The sequence below is a fragment of the Lissotriton helveticus genome, chromosome 8, assembly GCF_964261635.1.
Source record: "Lissotriton helveticus chromosome 8, aLisHel1.1, whole genome shotgun sequence".
NCBI classification, from domain to species: domain Eukaryota; kingdom Metazoa; phylum Chordata; class Amphibia; order Caudata; family Salamandridae; genus Lissotriton; species Lissotriton helveticus.
Genome location: NC_136069.1, coordinates 838,723,104 through 838,749,063, shown reverse-complemented (window position 1 = coordinate 838,749,063; position 25,960 = coordinate 838,723,104). Strand labels below are relative to the sequence as shown.

The window sequence follows — 25,960 nt, the reverse complement described above, 5'->3', positions numbered from 1 at the left end:
AAGCTAAACAAATATTTACCTGGTAGTCTCTCAAACCAACCAATATGATATCAGATGTGTTTATCCAAACCTATCAGGAAAAGAAAGAATATTGAACCTTTCTATTATGTTAAGCATCAGGTTAAAGCACAGCATTCTAAATTCACTTTCTATGGATACACTGGAACATTCTTTACAGCAAGTATCTCACTTCAGAAAATAATTTACATTTAAGCTATTTGAGAGAGACTAGACAAGATCAGACTTTTGTATAACAAGGTCATATTGGAACATTAACATCGATCCAAACACTTAAAGAATGCTTGAATTAGAAAATGTCACAAAGAGCCAAGCTAGTTGTAGGCTCGCAATTTCAGTCCTGACTCACTCGAATGCTAGTATTTCAATCAAAGGCTCTGGTTTGAGAAAATGGCAGACATGAAAGAGATGAAGTGTAAAGCCACGGGAAGATAGAAGTGTACACATATGGAGGAAAGGAACATGTTTGGGGAGAGGCACAAAAAGCTTAGAGTCTCCAAGGAATTTTTCCTCCACCTATGTGACTTACTTTATATGCACCTGTAAAAGCTCCACAAAGTAGAAGACTAAAAAACAGAAAATGTACGCTTTTATAGAGTTCACATTTTAACATAATGTGGTGCTTTAGATATTAAAAAAGTTGCACCAGACTTTATAAATGGACGTAGTCCGCAGCAACCAATAAGCAGACAACCCTCCCAATTACTATAACACATTTTATCAAGTCACGCATTCTTACCTTTTTTCGCAATTTCCCTCTGATGTGACATAACCTCTTGACACCATCAAAGCACATTGCTTCCAACCTGCCATTTCCCAACATCTTGATCACCTGGGCATACTCTAAATGAACAGAAGAAAGTGCATAAGTGATCTGAAAAATGACAGATTTCTATCGCACATCAACTGCTGACTGCATTGTGTATCAAGAGCTATTTGCTTTCCTGGTACTATTGAATCAATAGCACCAGGAGAGCAAATGGCTCAAAGGAATGGTATGCAGGCGACAAAAAAGCACTCATTCACCAAAATAATTACTCAGCTATTGTTTTTAGGACATATAAACTCGTTTGCAGATGGGAACACTATGAATCGTCAAGTCCAACCATGGTACATGAAAAGGGTTGCGCACAGTAAGGCATGGCATTGCAACAACTGTAAACTTTAACAAATCCTGACAAAAGATATTCGCTATGGGAACAAAGTCTGATAAAATGTAAATGAGACAAAAATGAACACTCCTGGAGGGGCGTGGCCGACAGCCGATGATGGCGGCAGCAACCTAGAGAGGCTCCCGGTGTAAGGCGGCATCACGCACCACTCCGTACACACATCCGTAAAATAATCTGCTCGAAAGAAGTGGCCCGGGACTGGTGACCAAGCGGCAACCGGAGGAGCCATTTGGGAGCAGCGGCGCACCGGAAACTAACTAGGAGAAGGCGCGATTGACTGGGCCTAGTACCCTCCGGCGAGCAGCGGACTGTAGCAGAAGCGGTGCCCGGGCGGAAGTGCAGCCTTGGCGGGCACCAAATACCGGAAGTGGCCGACGGGAGGGGAAAGATCGGGGAACATCGCAAAAAGCCTGGGGAGCCTCACGAACCACGAGCGAGCTCTGAGAGAGATCGAGCTGCGGCACAACACTACGTGAGACGGCGGAGGGGCGCAGGAGCGGACGCCGCGACACAAGTGACGGCGCCGCCATTTTACAAGCCGGAGACATCCTGGGTAGAATACCCTTCGAAGTCACACGCCAGACACCTGAATTGGTGACGCTGCGGGGGTCAGAGCGGAGGATCGTGGGGCATGGTGGCTAAGCGCTTGAGAATTTGAATTTGGATAGGAGAAGCACACCTATTTTTGCCGTTATTAGACCTTTTTATGGTATTAGTAATCTATGCGTGCAACATTGGTGGCACGTTTGCCCTCACGTGCCCTACTTAAACCAACCTAACTCGAGTGAATAACACCCGACCAATGTGCACAGTTGCAAACTCTATTGAGTTTATTTTCAAATTTTAAACCTTATCAAATTTCAATTTATATCAACATAACATCTCAGTTATAAACAGAGAACGTAACAGTGTTTGTTTTTAAGACATAACAGTTCTTTTTAAGCTCAGAACAATACAGCGTTTATAACGTTACACATCATTTTCACATGAAACAATTAGCATTTAAGAAGCCCGATGCATTTCGAGCCCTATGAGGCTCTTCCTCCGGGGCCTGAAATCTAAACAGAACGTAAGAAAACAGCGTTACATTTGGGGGACCACTGTTGAATTAAAATCAAGAAAAAAACGAAAACAAAATATTGTGCTCCACCACCATCTCCACGTGTGTAAATTTTGCGGGGCTTACCCTCTCCTTCTATGACTGAATGAAGGAACCTGAGTGGTAGAAAACGTAAACTCTCAAAACCTTGTATCAGATGGCTGTATAACAAACAACCGCAAAGCGCGTCTATCTAACAACTGAACTTACCCTCGTAAAGACGCATCGCCGAAAACTGTTTCTACAAGAAAAATGAATCATGGTCAGTATTCCGGGCACCTTTAAGCTATGATAGAAGAAACTATCCGAAACAAATCCTCCAAGCTACGTACCTAGTGAGAAAACGCTGATACATACCCCCCATTGAATGCCTGGTCACAGCGCCTGCACAACATAGCCTGGGCGCAACGAACATCGCAATACCTGGCACGCACAGCGAGTACAGACGAACCCCCCCCCCTTTCTGGGCAACGGCGGCGGCAAGTGGCCGCGGGATACCACGTAGGGCAGGTCCGATAGTGCCTACAGAGGAGGTGCGGAGTAGCATGTCTACAGACTCCAGCGACTGGCCCACACATCTGTTTGAGTGGGCAACTCAATGGCCACAGTGGTGGTGGACCTTCACACATCCTCCTTTAGCCAGCAGAACTAGAGCTCCACGGGCACCGCTGAAGAGCAGTGGGCTTGGTGCATCACGGCACATACACCATACAGGGAAGTAGTCGCCCCGGTAAGGGAACCCACTCGAGGGGCCCTAATCAGAACAGACATAGCCCGCGGCTGTGCCGGTTGGTAAAACGCGAGCACAATTGGACCTGCGCTTGGCACCCACCACTTAAGGGCGGGTTCGCGAGGACCAGACAACAGCACTGCATCCAAACAGTGGCGAGAAGACTCCTAGGTCATAGCCATGGCGGGCAGAGGGCCAAATCATAACTCCACGCAAGCCAAGCTTGATAAATTCGCCTATGAAAAGCAGACTCCCCTCTGTCAGAACAACGCAAGTCTGTGGGGAAAACGACGGAGAGGGACGGGACAAAGAAAGCCACGCTGGAAGATGTGCTCAGCGCCCTGGCTCAAGTGCAGGCGACGGTGGGGGCGACAGCGACGGAAGTAACCCTTATACGCATGGACCTACAAAAGATGAATGAAAGTGTGAAACAAGTCAGGTTGTCACTAAATCCTTAGTGGAAGATGTGTCCGAGCTACAAATCCATATGGAGAAAATGCAGGCTGACAATAAATCGCTTAGAGAGAAGCTGGACGATCAGGAAGGGCGGTCCCGGCGGAACAACGTCCGAATACTGGGAGTGCCGGAGTCGGAAGCCACAGGAGCCATGGACCTCTACGTGGAGGATCTGATCAAAAAACAGCTTGATCCGAAAGGACTCACACTTCTTCTCTGTGGAGAGGGCCCATAGAGTACCAGGAGGACAGCCGAAGCCGGGGGCCCCACCGAGGCCAATTCTAGCAAGACTCTTCAATTATCGTGACCGGGACACCATTTTGCAAGCAGCCAGAGTGGCGCCGGCCATCCAAATTCAGAACTCCAAGGTATCCTTTTTCCCGGACTACACGGCGGAAGTGTCACGGAGAAGGAGAACGTTTCTCGAGGTTAAAAAGACACTGCGAGAAAAAGGAACTGCCCTACTCAATGCTGTTTCCAGCCAGACTTCGGGTAGTCGCTGATAAAAAAGTCTGGTTCTTCGACACCCCTGATGCCGCCAGGGACCGGCTCGAGGGGTGGCGCACTACAGGACCTCCACGCAGAACGCATAGAACGAACCACGGACACCGCGACGGCAGCCAGACCGGGTCGCAGACATCAGGCAGAGGGGGCGCAGGAAGGTCACCGATACAAGAACTAAATGCAGCCGATGGAGGAGAATAAATCGGAACACCCGGGGCAATAATGGACGCTGTCATTCCCTAATTGTACTAATTGCATAGCAGTCGCGGTTGGGCGCTGGACTGGGTCGCCCGGAAGAGGGCAGGGATGCCGCCTGCCTGGGGAGACGCTCTCCCCCGACTCGCAAGTACTCTGGTTTTGGGAAGGGTCAAGCGCTCTGCTCAGTTGGGGAGGCGGGCAGTTGAAGGTCCGTTAAGCAGGGAGGCAGGGAGGGGGGGGGGGAAGAGGGGGGGTGTTTAGTAGTTGTTAGAAATCCACATGTAAGGTCTAGACATAATGCTTTACCGTTGAGCTGCTTGAAAGACAGGAAGAAACGATGTACCTGGGCCGAAAGGTGCGACAGGCGCGCACTCGGAAACTTGACAATACCAAACACAGGGTCACAATGTGCAAATGGCTATTTGCACTGTTTGAATGGCGGAGAAGGGTGGTGCGCGTGTGCCGCAGGGCAAGACACTCCTACATTACACCTCAAGATGATCGATGGCCGATTGCACAGTACGTAGCATAGAGGGAGAGGAGCCGAGGAAGCAGGGCGCACCACTCCGCATGCTGACATGGAACGTAAGAGGGCTGGGGGATAAGGTAAAGCGCGGACTGGTGCTTACTGCATTGAAAAGACAAGGGCCAACCTTGGCACTCCTCCAGGAGACTCACCTACTGAGAGGGGCAACCAAGGCCCTAGACAGGAGAGGTTATAAAATGGTAGTACATTCCGAATTCACCTCTGGGTCCAGGGGAACCGGTATTCTACTTAAGAAATCCTCACAATTCATACCAATGGGCACAAAGGTTGACGGACAGGGATGCTTTGCAGCACTGCAGGGACAGTGGGAGGAGCGACTCATCAATGTGGTTTCAGTATACGTCCCCCCGGCGCTTCACTCGGTCATGTTGCCGGCACTAGGGGATTTCCTTTTAACCCTACCAGAGGGAGATGTTATACTTGGGGGAGACTTCAACGCCACAATAGACACCCTACTGGACAAATTCCCAGTGGTGACCCAGACGGGAGGTCCCTCCCGCTTTCAGTGATTCCTAACTGCTATGGGTCTGGTGGATGTGTGGCGGCATGCGCACCCTCAAGAGAAGCAATATACCTTCCATTCCACTGTACACAACAGTTTATCGAGAATTTACTATTTCCTGGCATTGGGGGATGGCATGCAACACGTAGACACCGTAGACATCCACCCTAGAGGCATATCGGACCATTCACCGGTCACCCTGACGATCTCCACCCAAGAAAAATCACGTAGACGAATTTATCCCACACAGGCCGCATACCTTAAGGTCCCCAAGGTCAGGAAAGCACTCAAGACGGCGACGACGCACTACTTTGCGGAGAATGCAACGTCGGTGCCTTCCGCAGCAATTTTGTGGGAGGCATATAAGACGGTGCTTAGGGGCCAGGCCATAGTTTCGATCACGGGTCACAAAAGGGAAAAAGCGACTGAACTAGCTGGTCTGGAACTGGCACTGGGGGATGCGACAGTAGCGCACGAAGCACACCCTGGGCCCGACACGTCCCATGCCCTACACATCCAACAACAACTGTACACGGAACATTTACGTCATCAGGTGAGGGGACAAATTACTGACAACACAGAATCTACGATATAGGGGACAAGGCAGGTAGGATGCTGGCCTGGCTAGATAAAAAGGGAGGGAGCTCCAGAGGTATCCAACGAGTAAAAGACCGACGAGGGGTGGTTCACACAAGCCCCGAACTAATAGTGGAGACACTTGCGGACCACTTCGAGGAGGTGTATACACCAGACGGGGGGGGTATCTGCTGACATGGCCAGGGCGGCACTAGACTCCATCCAAACGCTAACACTACAGCCGGAGAGGTAGGCGGAATTGGACGCCGACATAACTACGGAAGAGGGCCATACGAGCGTTAAAGCCCGGTAAGGCGCTTGGGCCGAACGGTATCCCGATAGAATGGTACCAAGCCACGTCGGAGAGACTGAGCGAATACTTACTTGCTATGTACGCGGACTGCTTGGGGAAGGGCGAACTTCCTCATGACCAAAGAGTGGTGACTATCGTCGCAATCCCTAAAACTGGGAAGCCAACAGAAGAGTGCACTTCCTACCGCCCTATCTCTCTGCTTAACGCAGAAGTTAAAATACTGGCCAAACTCCTAGCTACCCAGTTGATGGCACACCTGCCTGACCTTATACATCCCGATCAATCCGGGTTCATGCCGCATAGAAACACGGCAATGAATTTATGCAGAGTACACAGAGTGTTGGCAAGGGCGGAATCGATCCCCGAACCGGCGGTCATATTGGCACTTGATGCGAAGATGGCTTTCGATTTGGTGGAATGGAATTATCTATTCGAGGTCCTGACACGTATGGGTTTCGGACCCAAGTTCATAGCATGGGTCAGGCTGCTCTATGCCAAACCAGTGGCATATGTGGTAGCAAATGGCCACATTTCGCGAACATTCCCGTTGAAGAGAGGCACCCGCCAAGGCTACCCTCTGTCGCCGTTGCTCTTCGCAATCGCCTTGGAACCTTTAGCGAACCTAATACGGTCCACTCCACTGCTGAAAGGGATATCCTGGGCAGAGGGGTGGGAAGACCGCCTCTCACTATACACGGAAGATATGCTGGTGTACCGGAGCGTAGTGTTCCAGCGCTATTGGCCCTCTGTGATGAACTCGGGAAAGTCTCGGGATACACCCTGAATTGGACTAAATCGGAACTGTATGTCTTGAGGGGCCCAATTCCGGCGTTAAACGCAGACTGCCCCTTGAAGGTAGTCGGCTCCTCCTTTAAATATTTGGGAGTCCATGTCACCATGGATCCGTTAGAATTTGCCCGGAAGAATTTGATGCCGCCCTTGGAGCGGCTTAAACAGGACGTTACGTATTGGGCAGGGCTGCCCCTAACGATGCTGGGTAAAGCAGCACTCTATAAGATGTCGCTGCCCCGTTTTTTATACATGCTAGAAAATACGCCGTACCCGGTGGAACCAGGATACTTCAGGAAAGTATCAGCGTTGGTGGCTGGTCCTCTGTGGAGTAATCGTCCGTCACGCATAGCACAGGTTAAAATGCATTGGGGCTGGTATGACGGGGGGGATCGCACTGCCTAATTTGAAACTATTACTGGGCGGCGCAGTTGAAGCCCATAAATCAGTGGCTGCATGCTCCCCAGAGCGACCCGGCATTCCAAGCAGACAGGGCGCAGTTAGGCACTAACACTTTAATAGCCCCACTATACGACCTACGAAAGGTACGCAAACTGGTGGGTCCCACGAAACTTACTGCATTACTGTGGCACACAGCGCAGACAGCCCTGGGATGGAAAGGAAGATTAACCAAACTCACCTCACTGTGGGACTCTCGGGTACTGGGAGGCCTGCAAATTAGCAAGGGTTTCTCACATTGGGATACCTTAGGGATATCTACGGTGGGAGACTTATGGGAAAGAGGGACGGTGGTCCCCTTTGAGCAGCTGAGGGAGCAATACGAACTGGGAACTCGAGAATTGTTCCGGTATGTCCAGATTCGGCACGCATTACTTACGCCCCCCCTCCTCCGAGACAGAGGTCCCAGAGGCTTCTCCACTTGAGGATCGCCTTCTTACGGACTTCATGCCGGAACGGGCGACTTCCCTCGTCTACCGCAAGTTACTTAATAACTTGTCAGACCCCATGCATACACTGAAGGACAAATGGGAGGGAGACTTAGAAGCTATGGACGAGAAAGACGAATGCGGCACTGGCGTCGCCTAAGGAGGTCGGCATCTCTGCTAAATTCCGACTGGTACAATTAAAAATTCTGCACAGGGTGTACTATACCAGAACGACGCTACACCTTATACACCGTGCTCAGCACCCATACGGTCTTCGTGGATGTGGTGAGGAGGGCACGTTCTTCCACACGATATGGGAATGCCCACGCATTCACGAATACTGGAGGCGGATAATGCACACGATATCACAGACGGTGGGGACCTCGTTGGTCCCGGAGCCACGAAAATGCTTACTAAATGTATGGGGACCCAACGATTTGTTCAGGCACGGACATCAATGGGTTACCCTAGGCATGATAATCGCAAAACGGGACATAGCGCAAAAATGGGGAGCGACAGAGGTGCCGACAAAAACGCAATGGTGTATGAATATGGACAGGGTGATGATTACAGAAAGGGCGGTATATGCAGGCCGGGCTTGTCCAAGGAAATGGAACAAGATATGGACCCCTTGGAATGTATACAGGGGGGAGATTTGTTAACTCTTACCGGAGGAGGACGCACTAACATCAGATGATGACGAGGAAGACGATTAAGGGAACCTAGAAGTGGGAGCGGGGAGTGAGGTGCCACGGGCAGGGAGGGATTGAGAATCGGCGGGTAGAAAGTAGATGGGACAGACAATGCAAAGCCCCAGTAGGACCAGACACACATGACCGCACACAGGCATAGACATCGCGGCCTCGGCCGTTATTAGGAGTGTTGACACCGCTTTCCTTAACGGGTGCACTACCAGACACAGTTGGTGCTAAATACTTAGTTTACTGACGACCTAAATGTGGTTTCTTCATTGTTATGTTGTTTAATGTTATAAAAACAGAAAACCGAACTAGATCAGCATGCTGCTGCGACTTCTGCACCTTCATTACGTTGCGACTTAGCCGAACACCAAGCTTGGCGGCCAATAGGCGGCACTCTCCTGTTGATTTATACTTGTTTTAATAATGTCGCGGACGGCCCCCTGGGTTGTAGGCCTATAGCTGTGTAAAATGTTAAAGTGCAATAAAGGTTTTTAAAAAAAATGAACACTCCTCTATACTTGCAACCAGCTTCAGGAGATTTAACAAGTGGCATTAGAGCTTAACTCGGAAGCAGGCCTTTCCACCAGAGATTCCACTCAACGTGTCATTACACTGAGCAACTGTAGATTTTTTAATTTAACTACATACAGATGTTATTCACTTCCTATCGCTTTAAAAAGGTTAGGGCAGAGCAAGATACGCCACACATTTTGAATTATGCAAACCTTTTATTTGGTATACATGCAAGTCTAACCCAGCATTTTGGACTTGTGATGCACTTCTGAATGACGCTAATTATATAAGTGTCTGCTCACCGGCTCTTTTACGTCCAATATGAACTGCACAGTACCAGTACAGCAGATATTGCAATAGATTTATCATTGCCTTGTGCACATAACAAGGAAATGCAAAAATAACAGTTTACAATAATGTCAAACTAAATTAGAATCCACAGTAAATTCCTGGTCTTGAATACCAATATATCTGGGTCCAAACTACTGGCTTAAAATGTGAAATAGATACACTGAGAAAAGTGAGTGTGGGGGGAGTTGGAACGTTGTGTGAAGGCACAATTAACTAATCACAACAGCCCTCCCCATTACAATTTTTGAGATGTCCACATATGGGCAGGGGATACAGGACATTGTTACTCTGACATGTGACGGATTTTCGTACAACAAATGCTTTCCAAGTGCGTTGGTACCGTTGCAACATAAGTGGAGATCTAGAACAGTAAAGGAAAATTCCAGTAAAGCGACCCTTACCTTGTCCATCTTCTTTAAACACCAGTTCTCTCTTCTCAGACTCATTTTCATTCTTACCTCGTCGCCTGTTTTTACCTCCCTTACCTAGAGAGGTGAAAGCCAAAAGGTAAAAGGTAAATAAATGTTTCACGTAAGATACCCATATGCAAGACAAGGACTAGATAGTGGTTTTCAAACGTTGATGTAGGCCCCCAGCTGTAAACAAAACAAACACACCAAACATTTCATTAGGGGGCTATGCAATGGCAAAAATATTTTTTTGACAATTACACTATAGAATTGGCAGTTATAAACAAATGTCATAACTCAAACATGGCAGTTTGGTTCCGCTATTGAGGTTAAAACGGATACCAAATACATTACTGCCTACATGCTATGGGCAGCAGCTCTCCATAAAGTCTAAAAGTATCCAGTGTGATCATGTATCAGAAATAGGGGTAGGGACTTTGAGGGCGATTTGGAATTTCCATGCCTACACAATTCAGGGCATAAGTGGCAAAAGAGGTTAAGTACTGATGGCCCATTGCAGAATGCATACTGGCATAATTTTGTTTCCACAAAAAGATAGCATTGTTTTCATCAAGATGCTTCTCCCAGCCAATGAAAAAATTTCAAATTAGAAAAATATAGTCCGAACTAGATTGTTAAAATGAACAAGTTACTTACCTTTTGCACCGCTTTTTATGGTGAATAATTTAACCACAGATTCCTCATCTTTAGGACATCTCCAGCTGCAAGAATGTATCCGGAGAAATCTTTCAGCCCTTTCACAGGGCCAGTAGGTGGCACTGTGCAGCTCCACAAGGACTCCTTAAAGCCATGGAAGTGACTGAGTAGAGCAGCATATAAGCACGACCCCTGTGCACAGTTGTCAGTTTGTAGCGTCTTTCTCCGTCGGCGCACTCAGACATGGAGCACAGAAAAACTGACTTAATATGCTGTTTCCTAACTTGGGACCTATTTAGATGGCAAAGAGGTCAGAACAGTGAGGAGGGTGGGCAGTGAGGAATCTTGGGTGGACACTCGTGGGAGAACCAATACTGGAAACAATAGCTCTGCCTTGTGGAAAAACGCTGGGTGTATGGATTTTTTGCACTTGGATTCAACACTTTCATCTTGTTGCACAGATGTTGGATATTTTTTCCAAAAAATCCTTACTTGTGTATCTCTGGGCCTTGTGAAGACAAGATGTGTTATGTAATGCAAGGTAAAAACTAATAGTATGTATATGTCCATATTATTGCCTTTACAGCATTGAGGAAGTCACGAATGTGACGAAACACGTGTTGGCTGTTCTTGTGTTCTGTTACAAGGACTGGATCACATAATTCAAGGAATCTCATTCTGCAATTGTTAGAATCTGAAGTGCTCTCAGTCCTGTTAAATATTGTTAAAAAAATGCTTTTAGCCAATTTTGAACTTTGTATGGAATAACATTTGGATAAGTAATCTCTGGTGTTTTCCTGTGTTAAAGCAGACTTTTGTTTCATTATTCTGGACCCAACTGTCATATACTTGAAATATTAGGAGTGCCGGGGTACATCTTGTAATACAATGATGTATAATCGAACCAGGGAAGAAATTCCAAATTCTGACTCCGAATGGCTATGAGCGAGTGAATGCGGCTTGAAATCTGCTGCAGCCGGCGAGGAAGAATTAGAGGATTGTATACTTCCTAGTTTGAATGGCTCCTGATGGCGCCCACCAGCAACATCGAAAGGCTTGGACTTGTTGTTGCAAACAGGAAGGGGAAAACTGGTGCAGCCTACATGTTAGTCCCCTGGAATAACTCCTTAATTTTCAGTAACAAGGAAATTGGTTACCCAGCATCAAGTTGGCCCAAAACTAGAGTTGTGGTGTGACTATCCATGAATCACTATCGCTGCCTCAGCCTTTTTTCCCCCCAAACATCCAGTCATTGAACGAGTGTCATTCAAGAATGCTTGCACATCAACAGAAAATTGTTGATCACATCCTTGCATGCCTCTTGAGCACAAAAACGGGCCAAAAGCTACTCCGAGGCAGTCTGTAGTGTCCAGACCGGAGTATATACATGGCTGAATCTGGACTATCATGTATAGTGTGCGCTAGTGAAGCCCCGAGGTCCTCTGGAAAGGCCAGCAAGATGTTTCTGGTCTTGTTGCACAAAGCGTGCTGTGCCTCCCCAGAAGGTAAACTGCATTAATAGACCAAAGTGCTACACTGGCCAAGGAAAGCATTCATTTTTTTTTTTATCATCCCTTCATTTTGATCCATAAGTTTAGTTGGGAAGGAATTTAGATCAACCTTGCTTGTTGAGACTTGAGCAAGCAGAATCACCAGTGAAAGTGCTTAGTTATGATGCCTTGGTCACTGGCCTATACTGCCAAACGATAGCTCTAGCTCACGGGCATGAGCATAGCTTAGCCCATGTAACCAGAAGGGCATCTAGAAGGGCTTCATTAAATGGCAACAGCTGAGATGGCCCAGACTGAAAAGCCTTAGACAATACATTTGTCTTTACACAGGCCAACTGTAACTCAAGTGCCTAAACTGACCACTTAATCACCAAAGCAAACAAATTGATTTACTGCATTGTGTCTGGGGTGGAGAGTCTAGTTACGTTTCAGGAGACCTGGCATTTTTTTTTGAAGACTGCATATAATGAATCTCCAGTATAGTGAAGGGGCGGAAGGAACCTCTCCCTCTCATCAGTGACTTTGAGCAAAGTGTGCTTCCTGCATTAATCGGAGTCCAGATCAAAACTGACCCATGCTTCAATCTCAACCTCTTCTTGTACTTGGTAATGGAGAGTTTCTCCTTCCGTTACCAAATTGCAGTGGGGTACATATTTGCACACTTGTCACTATTTAGACTTATGCCCAGAGTTAACACATCATGCGGTTCCGTGACCAACAAACTGCAGTCTCTGTTTGGTCCATTTTGCCAAATATCTACATGTGCAAACATTGTTCAGTCTCATTTCCCCCCACCACCCATCCTCCGATTTGGCAGAGAAAGACTGCATCTTACCCAAATAAAACTCAATCAAGATGACCAAAGATATGCTCTGTCAATGTGCAATCGATGACCTAGTAGAATGGCTGACAAGCTATCATTGGAAAGAGAGTACACTCACTTCTGGAGGTTCAAGTCTCTCAATGTACAAAAAAAAGCCATTCCAGATTGAATGTTTGCCTTTCAGTCCAACCTTTAGTTCAGCCAATTAACCTCCATGTAACTGACAATAGTTGTTTAAATCTAGTCTACTTTGTCGGGTCCACTCTTATTTATCATGGTCTTCAACAAATTAATCTGTTGCATTATCAATGTACATACCCCCCCCCCCCCCCCCCCCCAATTTTTTTTTTTTTTTAATTGTACAGCTTTGGTTACAATTTGTTCCAAACAATGGAGCTCACAAGTTATGATTAGCTCTAAAAGGCGCTATGTGAATTGTAACTTTCCCATCAAATGCAATGCACAACTTCACCCTAGATGTTTCAGATGTTATTGCAAATGTCAAATTATCTTTCTGAATAACAACAAAACAGTTTAAAGAGGGTCCAAGGGATATATGGTTTAGAGACCCGTGCCTGATTCTTATCCCCAGCTCCTACAACATGTATAACAGAGAACACAGGGTGTCTACCAGCTCAATTCTAAAGCTGCTCTGTCAAACCGAGTCACCAGGATCTCGGGGTGTATATATCACTTAAAGACAGCGTATTTCAAAAACGGGTGAAACCACAGGCATAAGAACAACCGGCACAGCATGGATTATTCATACACAGCTGACAAATCCTCAGCAGTTAGCAAAGGGCTCCCATCAAATTGACTCAATGATCAGTCCTATCATTTGGCCAAACCCGGGTGCATCGGATGACAGCTTGAGGCACCGACGAATAGAGCGGGGCCTCGTAGTACCTGAGCACGGTCCAGGTGAGGTGAGGTCCATTGCCCTACCATTAAGGAATTCATATTTTCCAATGGATATGGAGGGCTAATGTCTTCGGTTGTAACAGGTCGTACCGTATTCAACCTTTTATTCTTGCTTTTTCCTTTGGGTTATGGTGGTGTTTTCCTTGTTTCACTACTAGGAGTGCAACTATTGAAAGAACAGAGGCCCTGACGAATGCCACTGGATTAAATACCCCTGAGGCAGAAACATGTTGGCCCGTTACTAGACAGATATTTGTTGACTGTCTCTCTTGCACTGTTCTGGTTTTTAATTAGGAGGCTTGTCTTGTCCGTAGAATAAAGTTAGTAGTAGGCGGGCACTTCACCCTATTTTAAAGTCACTATATTTTTTGTTGCACTTTTGTTTATTCTTCCATCTAAGATCAGCCATCACGGACGGTTTGTTTATGTTGGTGGACCAAATCCTCAACTAGCAACAAATGGTGCGGTGTTTATTGTCCCAATGATCAGGGGACTAGCCTAACATGCCCCAGGGTTTGGCCAAATGATAGGACTGATCATTGAGTCAATTTGATGGGAACCCTTTGCTAACTGATGAGGATTGGTCAGCCGTGTATGAATAATCCATGCTGTGCCGGTTGTTCTTATGCTTGTGGTTTCACCCGTTTTTGAAATATGCTGTCTTTAAGTGATATATACACCCCGAGATCCTGGTGACTCGGTTTGACAGAGCAGCTTTAGAATTGAGCTGGTAGAACCCCTGTTTTCTCTGCGTTATACACAAATTATCTTTCTGATCATATTATCCATGAGAAAACAGAGTAAGGTATTCTTAATTTGTTTTATAGTGTGGTACTTCATGACATTGAGCTTTTAGGTACTCTCGCTTATTAGTATAACTGAGCGCGTAAGAACTGCATTCGGTGTGCAGGTTTTAAATTGTATGATTGCTGCGATGGTGCCCTCAACGTATATTATGGACTGTGCCAATGCTCCATCTTAACCAACGTATGTTCCCGACTTTGAGAGACATTAAGCAAATCCCATGAATTGCTTTTGGGGGGGGGGGGGGGGGGGGAGAGAGAATTCCAGGAGTCAATTACACTCTACCGCCCCTTGCTATGCCCAGGGGGGTGTTCATTTGCATGAAGCCAGACTTGCCATTTGAAATTCTGAAAATCTAGACAAAACAAGAATGCTCATTATGTGGTATTAAGTGATTATGGGTATCCTGTCAAGTTAATATGTATTTAGGCACCTAATTTTCACCCGTACGAGTTCCTGCATATTAGGATGAGAATAGTGGCTGAATATTGAAACCACTCAGCATTACTGTGGGTTGATTTTAGTTGGATTACATGTTAGACTAATTCCTCAATAGGTCCTCACACCACGGACATCTAGGGGATAAAGCCAAATTAGATATGAAAGAATGGCCATCACGTCTCTGGCTGCGTAAAATGGGGAGGAAGACTCCTCTATGGATTCATTTACTCCACATGACAATTATTTCCTGGTAAAAGTAGTGATGGTGGGATGTTATACAAGTGTAGAATATTTATGCAAGATTATATCCACTCACAACCACCAACTACTGGCAAAGTCATGGAGTAGACACCTTACGATAACCCCCTTCTGGAAACTTTATATTCTGGCTAAGAACAATCTGGCTTCCAAAACCATGGTCAGGGATAAAATGGATCATAACTTTAGGGAAAATGTAGGTCTGGTGGAGGATTGTACAACACACTGGGGATATTTTAAAGTAGTCATCTGCGATGCAATTAAGACAGTCAAGTGTATGGCACTTTTACTGAATTACTTAGTTATGACTTGGCCCTGAAAAAGTTAAGGAGACTACAGGTATGAAGTACCTGGGTTGTTGACTGTGGAGCTGATCACATGAGTACCAAAAATCCCTGCGCCAAGTGTAAAACCTAAAGCGTGGATGGTACAGCACATATCTAGAGCACGCTGCGCAGGGGAATTAAGAAGGCCAACTTCAGATAGATTTAGTCTGGAAAATATGTATGGAAAGGGATACACTGGAATTAATCACTTTAATAGTCTATGTAGAGTGCTGGTTTATACCCCACCAGAAATACATTTAAAGACTCATTACTAAGTCCTCTATATGTGGCCACCGTCTCCACAGCCTGGTGATGTGGCTACTAGAAAGGGGTCAATATTCCGTATTTTCAGAATCTGTGAGGTAGAGAAGGATCACTATATAAAATGACATACATACATAAATAAGTGTATTGCCACTGTGTAGTTAGAAAAAGGTTTCCATTGGAAACAGATATTTTGGTATGCTAATAACTTGGCCGTTTGCCGAATCTTCAGGAAACTTTCCACACAAAAAGTTTGCAAACTCAGCTCCTCTGTGAAACATTTTGAGATGGCTTGGTGGAAGTTGAGGGAGGGAGGGGGGGCATTTTACAAAAACATATTTCCTTGTTCAATTTCCCATAGAAAAATTAAAGTGCTGCATCAGAGAAAAACAGGCCCAAACGTACAGTTACAATGGTATGCATGACAGAGCTGGATTACTAAAGGTGATAAGTGACACAAAGGAACAGACCACTTGCATCCTCCACGCCTGGGTACACTATCTGTTACACATCTATCACATGCCGACTATATAGTTCTGTTAAGCTACAAAAGAGTGGAACTCCAAAGAGTGACAAAGTAAAATAAGGATAAACCGGATATAAAAGTGGACGATCTTTTAAACCTGTACACTTTATTAATAAATACTTTGCAATCTTCAAATAGTGTTCTTAACATGCAGTCGGATAAATTGGATATCCAGATTAATTTAATGTACATCATAGCAGGGCATATTACCGGCATAAATTCAAAACTTGAAACATTGGCGGAACGCATAACACAGAAAAACCACACGGCCGCCATTACACCAGCAAACCATTGCGCATGTGGACCAATAGTTGACAAATTATGTGACGTTCCAACCATCTAAATTAGCATATTGAATGAGGGCAAACAGAGCAACCCATCACTTGAGCCATATGGTTCACTGTAGAATAAACTACAACAAGCATTTGCAATGCAATAGGTCTTGCATTAGGAAAGTTTGAGCTATTGGTATTTTAAATGACACATTTTTTATTTATGTGTTGGTTTTGAAAATAGCTAAAGTAATAGCTTTGTCATTTACAATGCCAATATTTTTAACTTTGGCAAATGTGACACCTATAGGGGGCGTGGCTTGGAGGGCGTCGATGGCGGTCGCAGCTTAGAGGAGCTCCCGCCGGCCCGATCATAATCTGCTCTTTTATCCTGGCCCCCGAGCCCGCTCATTGCCTTCCCTGTGTGGAGAGTGTTCCTGGCGGTGTCCGGATCCCTCCGGTGTGCCGACCCGTTCTCCTTGCCGTCCCGGTGACCCGGGATTGCCGGCGGCGTGGTGCGGCCTGGTGCACACGAGTGGAGCCGGGACCTCGAGTTTCAGGGTCGGACGCCGACGGCCGGTGGTCGGGCCGGTCGGGTGATCCCCCGCGCAGAGGCGGCACCGCCGGAGCTTGTGGACACTGCTGTGGGGCCCAGTGGAGCTGTCCCATATTTTGGGGTGACCCTGTGACGGCGGAGAGGCGCGGCGGCCTGTACAGACCCAGGGCAGCCGGGGACCTCGATTTTCGCGGCCCCGGGCCGGCCCAGACCCGGATGACGGTGGGTTGCTGAAGCCCACCCCTGATGTTGCTGGGGCGGTTGCCGCGCCCGACGACCACTGGGCACACACCTCAGGAGGAGCACGGAGGGGGTGGATTGTGGCAGGGGCCCGGCTGCCTGGAGGACTCGACTTTGCTCACGCAGTAAGCCCTGCGGCACACATCCCCTGGCCTGGCCCGAGGCCACTTGCAATCTGCGGCACGTCGGAGCAAGTTCCGGCTGGATCCTGCTTTGGGCACCTGGGGCATCCGAGTGCGACTGTGGCTGGCCTGGCCCTGGGGACATTGTGGCCTGGACTTTGGCGACCCCCGGCCGGGCTGTATCCTCACTGGCTTCTAGACGGAAGTGCAACCGGGGCGCTGGAGGGTCGAGCGCCGCGTCCAATTTGGTGTGCTGGGACAGATTTCACGGTGCTGGCTGGTGAGGTGGACGGATGGTGCATCGACGACGCTGCATAGTGCTGTTCAGTGGGGCTCACGAACACGCCTGGAGGGACGAGCCTGCTGTCCGAGTGGTGCCTGGAAGTCTTCCACGGACGGTCCGCGTCAAACTGTGAGTGCCCCCCCCCTCTCCTCCTCCTCCCTGGTGGACCTGCGTTAAGGCGCCGCGACAAGACGTGTGGCCTGAGGGGTGCTCAGGGCTATCCAGCTTGACGACCAGAGTACCTACCCTGCATCGTTTACTGCTGTGGTCACGAGTGAGGGGTGGGGTGGCCAGGACGCCCCAGTGTCTTGAAACTGTACTTGAAACTATACTGGCTCGCAGATCCTGGGTGCGGTCCGAACAGAGACCTTGGAGGCCCTGAGCAGGTGACGGGGATGTCCTATTTGCGTTCCCGCCGAGGCTGGCCGCCCGGAGTGTGGCTGCGGTGCCCGTGATCTGGGGGTGCTCATTGGGGACGGAGTTCAGGCCCTGACGGTGTTTCCTTGGCCCACGGAGTGGACACTGCTGTTGAATTATTGTCGACGAGGGACCCACCGCAGTGGCTGAGAGGCCCTCTTCCCTACCACTAACCATGACGAGAGGTGGGGGCGGCACTGGTCCTGCCAAGCATGGGCCGATTGATAAATTCACGGGACCCGGTGGGGGATCCGGAGCCTCCGGGGGTGGCCAGGGCACAGGTCCTGATAATGCGGCCCTAATGGCCGCCATTACGCAATCCAGGGACATGCTTGATGCCAAAATAGGCGCGGTTGGAGCCGATGTCATGCTGCTGCGTCAAGATCTCCGCAATGCTGTGGCCCGCATCACCGAAACCGAGACTCGGATTACCGGGGTGGAAGATGATGTGGTGGCCCTAAAGAAAAAGGTGGAGGACATGGCCAGGATTCAAAAGGGGCTGGCACTCCGGGTCGAAGATGCGGAAGGGAGGGCGCGAAGGAACAATCTGCGCTTTGTTGGATTTCCAGAGGATTGTGAGAAGGGGTCCATGGATGTGTTCTTGACGCACTGGTTGGAGAGTTGGCTTCCCCCGGACGTTCTATCACGCTGCTTTGTAGTGGAACGCGCCCATAGGGCCCTGGCGCAGAAACCGCCGGCGGGAGAGCGACCACGTCCAGTCATCGCCAAGATCCTCAACTTTCATGACCGGGACGTTATTCTTAGGGAAGCAAGAGCGAAGGAGGACTTGTCGTTCGAGGGTCACAGGATTATGATTTTCCCGGACTATACCAGGCTGGTGCAGCAGCAGCGCCGATCCTTCCAAGATGCGAAAGCCAAGTTACGTGGACTGAAAATTCAGTATTCACTTTTGTACCCTGCTCGTCTGCGTGTTGTATTTCATTCCAAGACCCACTTCTTTGACACCCCGGAGGCGGTGTTTAACTGGACGGATGAGACAGTCAGGATCCGACCGAATGCCCAGCCGGGCCTGAACTCTGGAGCATCGCGTGGGTCATCGCCGGAGAGGGGCGAATCCTCCAGCAGGAGCAGGAGACGCGGGAAGTCTAGGTCGCGGCGCCGCTCCCAATCCGGGGGTGACCTGCTGGATGGTGCACAGTCGGACACTGCTCAGTCTGGGACTGGGACCTGAGGATCGTAGGGCCCCCTCTTGTCTCCTGAGCGTCATTCGAGTCTCGCCTTGGCTGGTGGCCATAGGGGTGACACTACTGCTTGATGGGCTGGCACATGGTGTGGAGTGGTCTGGGCCGTGGCTAGACACACAGGGGGGGGGCGCGATGTTTGTAGTAGTTCTGTCCCGCTGCGCTTAAGCGGTGGGCCACATGTGAGTAATGGGGTTCGGGGTGCTGACCCATGGGCGGCCTATTCCTCCCGTGTTCGAGGGGGGCCCTAAGGGGAGGTACTGTTAGTTGGGGTGTGTGAGGGGATCCATTGGCCTGGGGGCTTTGGGCGCTCTGTTTTGGGCCCGGGGCTCTTTATGCCGCGACAGGTACTTCACTGTTTCATGAGGTATAGGGGTGGGGGAGGGGGGATAGGCGGGGGTTTGGTAGTTGGGGATGTTGTGCTGGGGAACGGGGTGGGGGGGGTGCAGGGTAGTTGGGTGGGGATGCACGTGATTTTTGCTGCTGTGATTTTTGTGCTGCAAGGTGCTTGGGCTAGGTCCGAGGGTTTCCAGATGCTCTCCCACCGAGACTATGGGTGATTCCCCGGAGACGGCGCCTGTTCGTGGCTCCATGAGGATTCTTAGTTGGAATGTCAGGGGAATGCTGGACAAAATTAAAAGGGGAGCAGTACTGCGCTGGGGTAAGAGGGACTCGGCGGATGTCATGTTGCAGGAAACACATATGTTAGGGACGAAGGTACTGAGTCTACAACGTTTTGGTTATACCCAGGTGTTCCATGCAGGCTTTACCAGGGGGTCGAGAGGGGTGGCTGTCCTCATTCATCGACGCTTGTCTTATACTCACGAGCGCAGTTGGCTTGATCCCCAGGGTCGGTTTGTGTTTGTCAGGGGCATGATTGGTGTGGAACCTGTGGTGTTCGGCAGTGTGTATGCTCCCCCTCCCCTGCAGTGGTCTCTGGCGGAGCGACTGTTTGAATTGTGGGCCGATATCCCGGACTGCCTGGCTGTAATAGGGGGTGACTGGAATGATGTGATGGATGTGAGTCTGGACAGGCAGAGAATGCAGGTGGCCGCGGGGGCGCCTACCCCTACGCGTCTGAGAGCGATGAGCGATGGGCTAGGTTGGGTGGATGCATGGCGACATCTACATGCCAGGACACGTGAATACACGTATGTATCGGCGGTGCATGGCTCCTTTTCCCGGTTGGACTGTGTGTTTGTACCCGGGGCCTTCCTCGATAGGGTGAAGCAGGCCGTGATCCAACCTCGAGGATTGTCGGACCATTCCCCAGTCGCAGTGCGGATTGCACTGTGTAAATCCCATCAGCCGTTCCGTTGGCGGATGTCTTCGTGGCATCTCCAACGGACGGAATATACGACCCACATGCGCGGTGCGATAGCCCAATATTGGCGGGAGAATTTGACCGAAGACATGGACAGCGTGACGGTCTGGGAGGCCATGAAACCCACGCTGCGGGGCGTGGACATCGCCTGGTGTGCTGCCGCCCGTCGGAAGCGTCAGGAGGCCACTGTAGCGGCTGCGGCTGCGGTGAGAGCTTTGGAGGGGCAGTGTAGTGGAGATGCAGGAGATGTGGCGCTCAGGCTACTTCTCCAGGCACAGCGATCCTATGCTTCGATCCTACTGGACGAGGCTCGGCAAGCCTGGCTGGCCACGCGGAGTAGGGTGTACCAGTGGGGCGACAAATCATGCACTATGCTCCACCGACTATGTCAGCAAACTCTACAGCCGATCTCTCTGCCGGGCCTTACCGACGGGGAGGGGATTGCCATGACGGACCCTGCAGCGCTTGCGACGAGTTTTGCCGACTATTATAGGGTACAATACGCTTCGCGTGATTGTCTCCCACCGGAGGCAATTGACAAATTCATAGCTGACCTTCCCCCCCGGGTGATATCGGATGAGGCCAAGACAGCTCTAGACCTTCCCCTGTCGGCGGAGGAACTGGGCGACGCGCTGGGACAACTTAACACGGGCAAGGCGCCTGGACCGAGTGGCTTTCCCAGTGAATTCTACAAGAAATTTCATTTGCAGCTGGGACCGCACTATCGGCTGGCTTTGGAGGCGGCGCGGGAAGGTGGTTGCTTGCCGGATGACTGGCGTCACGCTGAAATAGTGGTGTTCCTGAAACCGGGCAGGCCCCCTGACAGACACGAGTCGTATCGCCCGATTTCCCTTATTAATTTTGAGGCCAAATTGTTGGCTAAGGCGTTGGCAAATCGTCTTCTCCCGTATGTTGCAGAGCTGGTCCACCCGGATCAGGCGGGATTTATGCCGGGCAGAGCGACAAGGCACAATATCAGACGGGCACAGGTAGCGGTGGGTGCGATGGGGGCGACTGGGGAGCGGGCGGCGCTCCTACTGGCAGACATCGACAGAGCGTTTGATTCTGTCAGCTGGACGTACCTATTTGCTCTGTTACCGCGCCTCAACTTAGGTCCGGTTTTTGTCTCTTATGTCAAACTGTTGTACACCGACGTCACAGCCTCGGTACGTGTCTCGGGCGCCATTTCGGAGAAATTCCCGATTGCTAGGGGGACCCGGCAGGGGTGCCCCCTGTCCCCGTATCTCTTTGCGCTAGTCATGGAGCCGCTGGCAGCCTGGGTGCGCATTGACGCGCAGCTTCGTGGCTTTGTATGGAGTGCGAGCCTCACGGACAGAATCGCACTGTATGCGGATGATGTTCTTTTCTTTCTGACAGACCTTGATCGTTCAGGCCCGCGTATATTGGAGATAATGCGCATTTTCGGGGACGTCTCGGGACTCTACCTTAACCCGCGTAAATCGACTCTCTGGATACTAGGGGGCCGGCGCGATGTGTCTCCTTGGGCAGTGGATCTACAGGTGGCGATCGGTGGCCTGAAATATCTCGGAGTCTTCCTGTCGGAGTCTGCTGATATTGCGTGGGAGCGTAATGTACAACCGGTGTGGGACAGGGTTCAATCCGACGTCAAAACGTGGTCGCGCATGCCTCTGAATATCTATGGCAGATCTGCTATTTTTAAGATGGTGGCCCTCCCTAGACTGCTATACCAGCTACAAAACCATCCGTACAGAGTGGACCCGCAGTGGTTCCGGCGTGTAAACTCCTTATTGGGCCGGTTTCTATGGGCTGGGGGTGCTTCTAGGGTGGCGCTGCGGACCTGCTTTTTGTCCACATACTGTGGAGGTCTCGCGACGTCAGACATATTGTCCTACTATCAAGCCTCTCATTTGCTGGTCTTAAATGAGTGGTGGTACGGTGGCCGTGATGATCCGGCGTATGCCCTAGAACATTTTCTGATGGGAGGTGCCACGCTCCATACCCTCTTGTATTCGGCCAGGCGGCGGAAGTCGCTGCCGCATGCGACTCAAGTGGTCTTCCTGATATGGAGGCAGGCACTGCGTCGAATGGGCTGGTGGGGACGGCTGACGGCCGAAACTCCGCTGTGGAACAACGGGCAGCTCCCTGCACTGGCTTCCCTGCAGGGGTTTGGTGGATGGGATTCCATAGGGATCTCGTCACTTGGTAATATACTTACCGGGACTACCCTTAAATCCTTTGAAGCGCTCAGCGCCGAATTTGCGATGCCTACGACCCAGTTTTTTAAGTACCTACAGCTTCGTCACGCTCTGGCGCCGAGTCTGGTGGAGCTGGACCAGCTTCCAGACTTTAGCCCCGTGGAGGCTAAGCTTTTCATGGGAGACCTAGGGGATAAAAAAGTCTCGAAAATCTACCAAACACTGGTCACTCACTGCTCCTCTTCCCTGGTGTCGCTGAAGGCCTCTTGGGAGGTGGATGTTGGTCCGCTGGATGAGGATGACTGGAGAGAAGCGTTGGAATCCCCCCGGGGCACAGCTATAGCAGTGCGGCTGCGATTCATACAATATAAATATTTACATCGGGCCTATTACACTAGAGAGAGACTGTGGAGGGCGGGCCTGATTGCTTCCCCTGATTGCTTGCGCTGTGGGGCTGAGAGAGGCACATTGGTGCACACTGTGTGGTCGTGTGTGGGCCTGGTCCGGTTCTGGGGTGGAGTGTGGGACTGCCTGTCGGAGGTGCTGGGATGGGTGCTACCTCGTACACCTAGGTTGGGTCTTCTTCATATCCTGGATCAAGTGGGTGGTAACATCTATAAGCGCCATCTCCTTCTGTTAGGCCTTGTTGTGGCCAAGAGGGATCTGGCGAGGGCCTGGAAGAGTGACCGCGCCCCCCCGCTTAACGCTTGGAAGGCGGGCTTAGACTTCCTCATGGGGCTGGAAAAGCCAGTGTTTGAAGCCAGGGGCTGCCCTCGGAAACATTACAGGATCTGGAAGCGGTGGGCGGACTACAGAGACCTGACATTGGATCCTCCCGCTGAAACGAATGATGATCTGTCCGATGATTGAGACCTCGGGGCCTGGAAAGTTCCAAGACACTTAGTATGTTTCCTCTTGTATACTGCAGCTGATTGTGATCACGTGCATCGGGTTGGGGTGGGATAAGGGGTGGGTAGTTGGGACTGTTGCAGTTGTGGGGGGGATAATGGGGCGGGTAGGGGTTAGTCATAGGTTTGAGCCATACGTATATTCTGCTGTAATTTGCATATTGACGTGCTCTCCTGCTCTTGGAGAGCTGTACACTTGATTGCTTGACCTTCTAATAAATACAGTTTTGAAAAAATGTGACACCTATAGCATTTGCAATGCAATATGTGTTGTACTTACGTGACTTAGAAGTATTGAAATTACAACCAACAATGGCTTTTATTTCTTTCATAATTAATACTTAAAAGTTATTGTCATTTATAATGGCAATAGCTGACATTTTTGTAAGTACCTTTTGTGAAGATTATGTTCAGTGTATTTTATTGTGACGAAAATCCAAGAACAGAAGTGAAATATTGGTGCAATGTTATGATGTTAATTATTCATATATACTACACATATAAAGATGTGTTTTTGATATAATGGTTGACGGCTCAGATGTGCGCAATACGAGCGTACGGTATCGCGCTCTATTGATAGCTGAACAATTTTTCCTTTCAACCCATGGGCTCGGTTTCATTTACAAAGATGGCGGCTGATCGTGCCAGGCCTCTGTTTGTTTTCACTGTTAGTCTCTTTGAAATTATCCCTCACCTCTGGGATTGGCTGAAGCTCAACCATTCAAAGGAGTTTACGTCGGGCCAGGGAGGCCAATCGAGAAAAAAGCATTTCAACTTTCCTTAGAAAAGGGTGTAGTAGGTGGTTTACCTTAATATTTTTAGCAGTATGCTCTGTTGATATTGGATACGTACATCATATGAATATCACGTTTACTTTCGAGGGGAATACACACAAGAAAAGGACAACACTGTCTTTTTATGGAAATTGGAACCCTTGTCGTGTTCAATCCTATATTGACAGAACGTTTAGAACACCGACCTGTGTCAACGAAGTGGGGGACTGGGCACTTTCTCCGTTTTAAGAACGCACTAATAAAACAATTTCCGTTGGGATTAATAATGTACCACGAGTGTGTCAATTACGTAAAAGAAATTCTCTAATTTTAAAAATAATAGTTTCTATCACCATTGCTTTTTAAACGACTCGACCGAACTTAAAAAGCAAGAACGTATTCGTTTTTTTTTATCGCTACATGTATTATTTGTGGATTGTGCAATCAACAGCCTGTGATTCTAGGTAAATCAATCTCCTACCAAAATAAAATAAATGTGGCCTTGTGTAACATAACTGTTGCTCATGCATAGCTCTCTAACACCTTCGGGTCCAGTTCGCGCTATATAAAACCGCAATAAAATACATAAATGTATTTATTTTAACCGGCAGCGGTCCGGAACTCACTAGTCTGAAGTCAGACGTGTCCCAAAACGTGGCATCCAGCCAGTGCAGGAACGAGATAGCCACAATACAATGTGAAGTGCTGCCTGCAAACTGAGCATCGTCAGCCACATTCCGCACAAAATATGGTTACTTTTATAATTACTTCTAAAAAAAAAAAAAAACAGCAACTCTTAAATTTAGCATTAAATATATACAGTTGCCGTGTGTTCGAGTGTGTCTGTGTGTGTGTGTCTTTGTGTGCGCGTGGGTCTGTTTAAGGGGGGGTGCGTGTGTGTATGCAGTGTGTGTGTGTCCGTGTATGCGTGTGCCTGTGTATGTGCGCATGCGTCAGTGTAGAGCGCCTACCGCGATGCACGTTACAAGCAGCCAAGACGCCAAAGCGCGCCCACGAGGTCAAATCTCCGGCAGGAGAAGCGCGTGTCAGTCTGCTGTCCACATTCCCCCAAAAGTGATAATATAAGTTGTCTCGCTCTAGACAGCAAAAGCTTTGCTTTCGTCTAGGCTCGACCTAAAAACGGGAGGGAAAAAAAAGCTCTAGAAACATCACCAAACGAAAATATGCAAGAGATCGGCAACCTAGTGCAAGAACCCTGTAAAAACTATACAACACCTAACAAAGGAAATCCACCATCGCCACCTAGCGTTTGTTGACAGCAATCCAGTCTCAACTGAGTAATTAATAAACCACCAAAGAGATCAAGCTAATCCACTGGCTCTTTATCAAATAAAAAGACAGAGAAAATGTGCCAGGAAGGCTAGAAAG

The 25,960-nt window shown here is 49.0% G+C and overlaps 1 protein-coding gene across 1 annotated transcript in view; it reads right to left on the bottom strand.

Moving 5' to 3' along the window:
- LOC144772944 (eukaryotic translation initiation factor 1A, X-chromosomal) overlaps nucleotides 1-25,960 on the bottom strand; it is a 97,188-nt gene that overhangs the window by 22,507 nt on the left and 48,721 nt on the right. The window contains exons 2-4 of the mRNA XM_078657646.1: nucleotides 9,758-9,841; nucleotides 758-861; nucleotides 20-70 (exon numbers count right to left, since the gene is read on the bottom strand). Of these exons, the coding sequence (XP_078513772.1) occupies nucleotides 20-70; nucleotides 758-861; nucleotides 9,758-9,841 (239 nt within the window). The remainder of the gene's footprint in view (nucleotides 1-19; nucleotides 71-757; nucleotides 862-9,757; nucleotides 9,842-25,960) is intronic.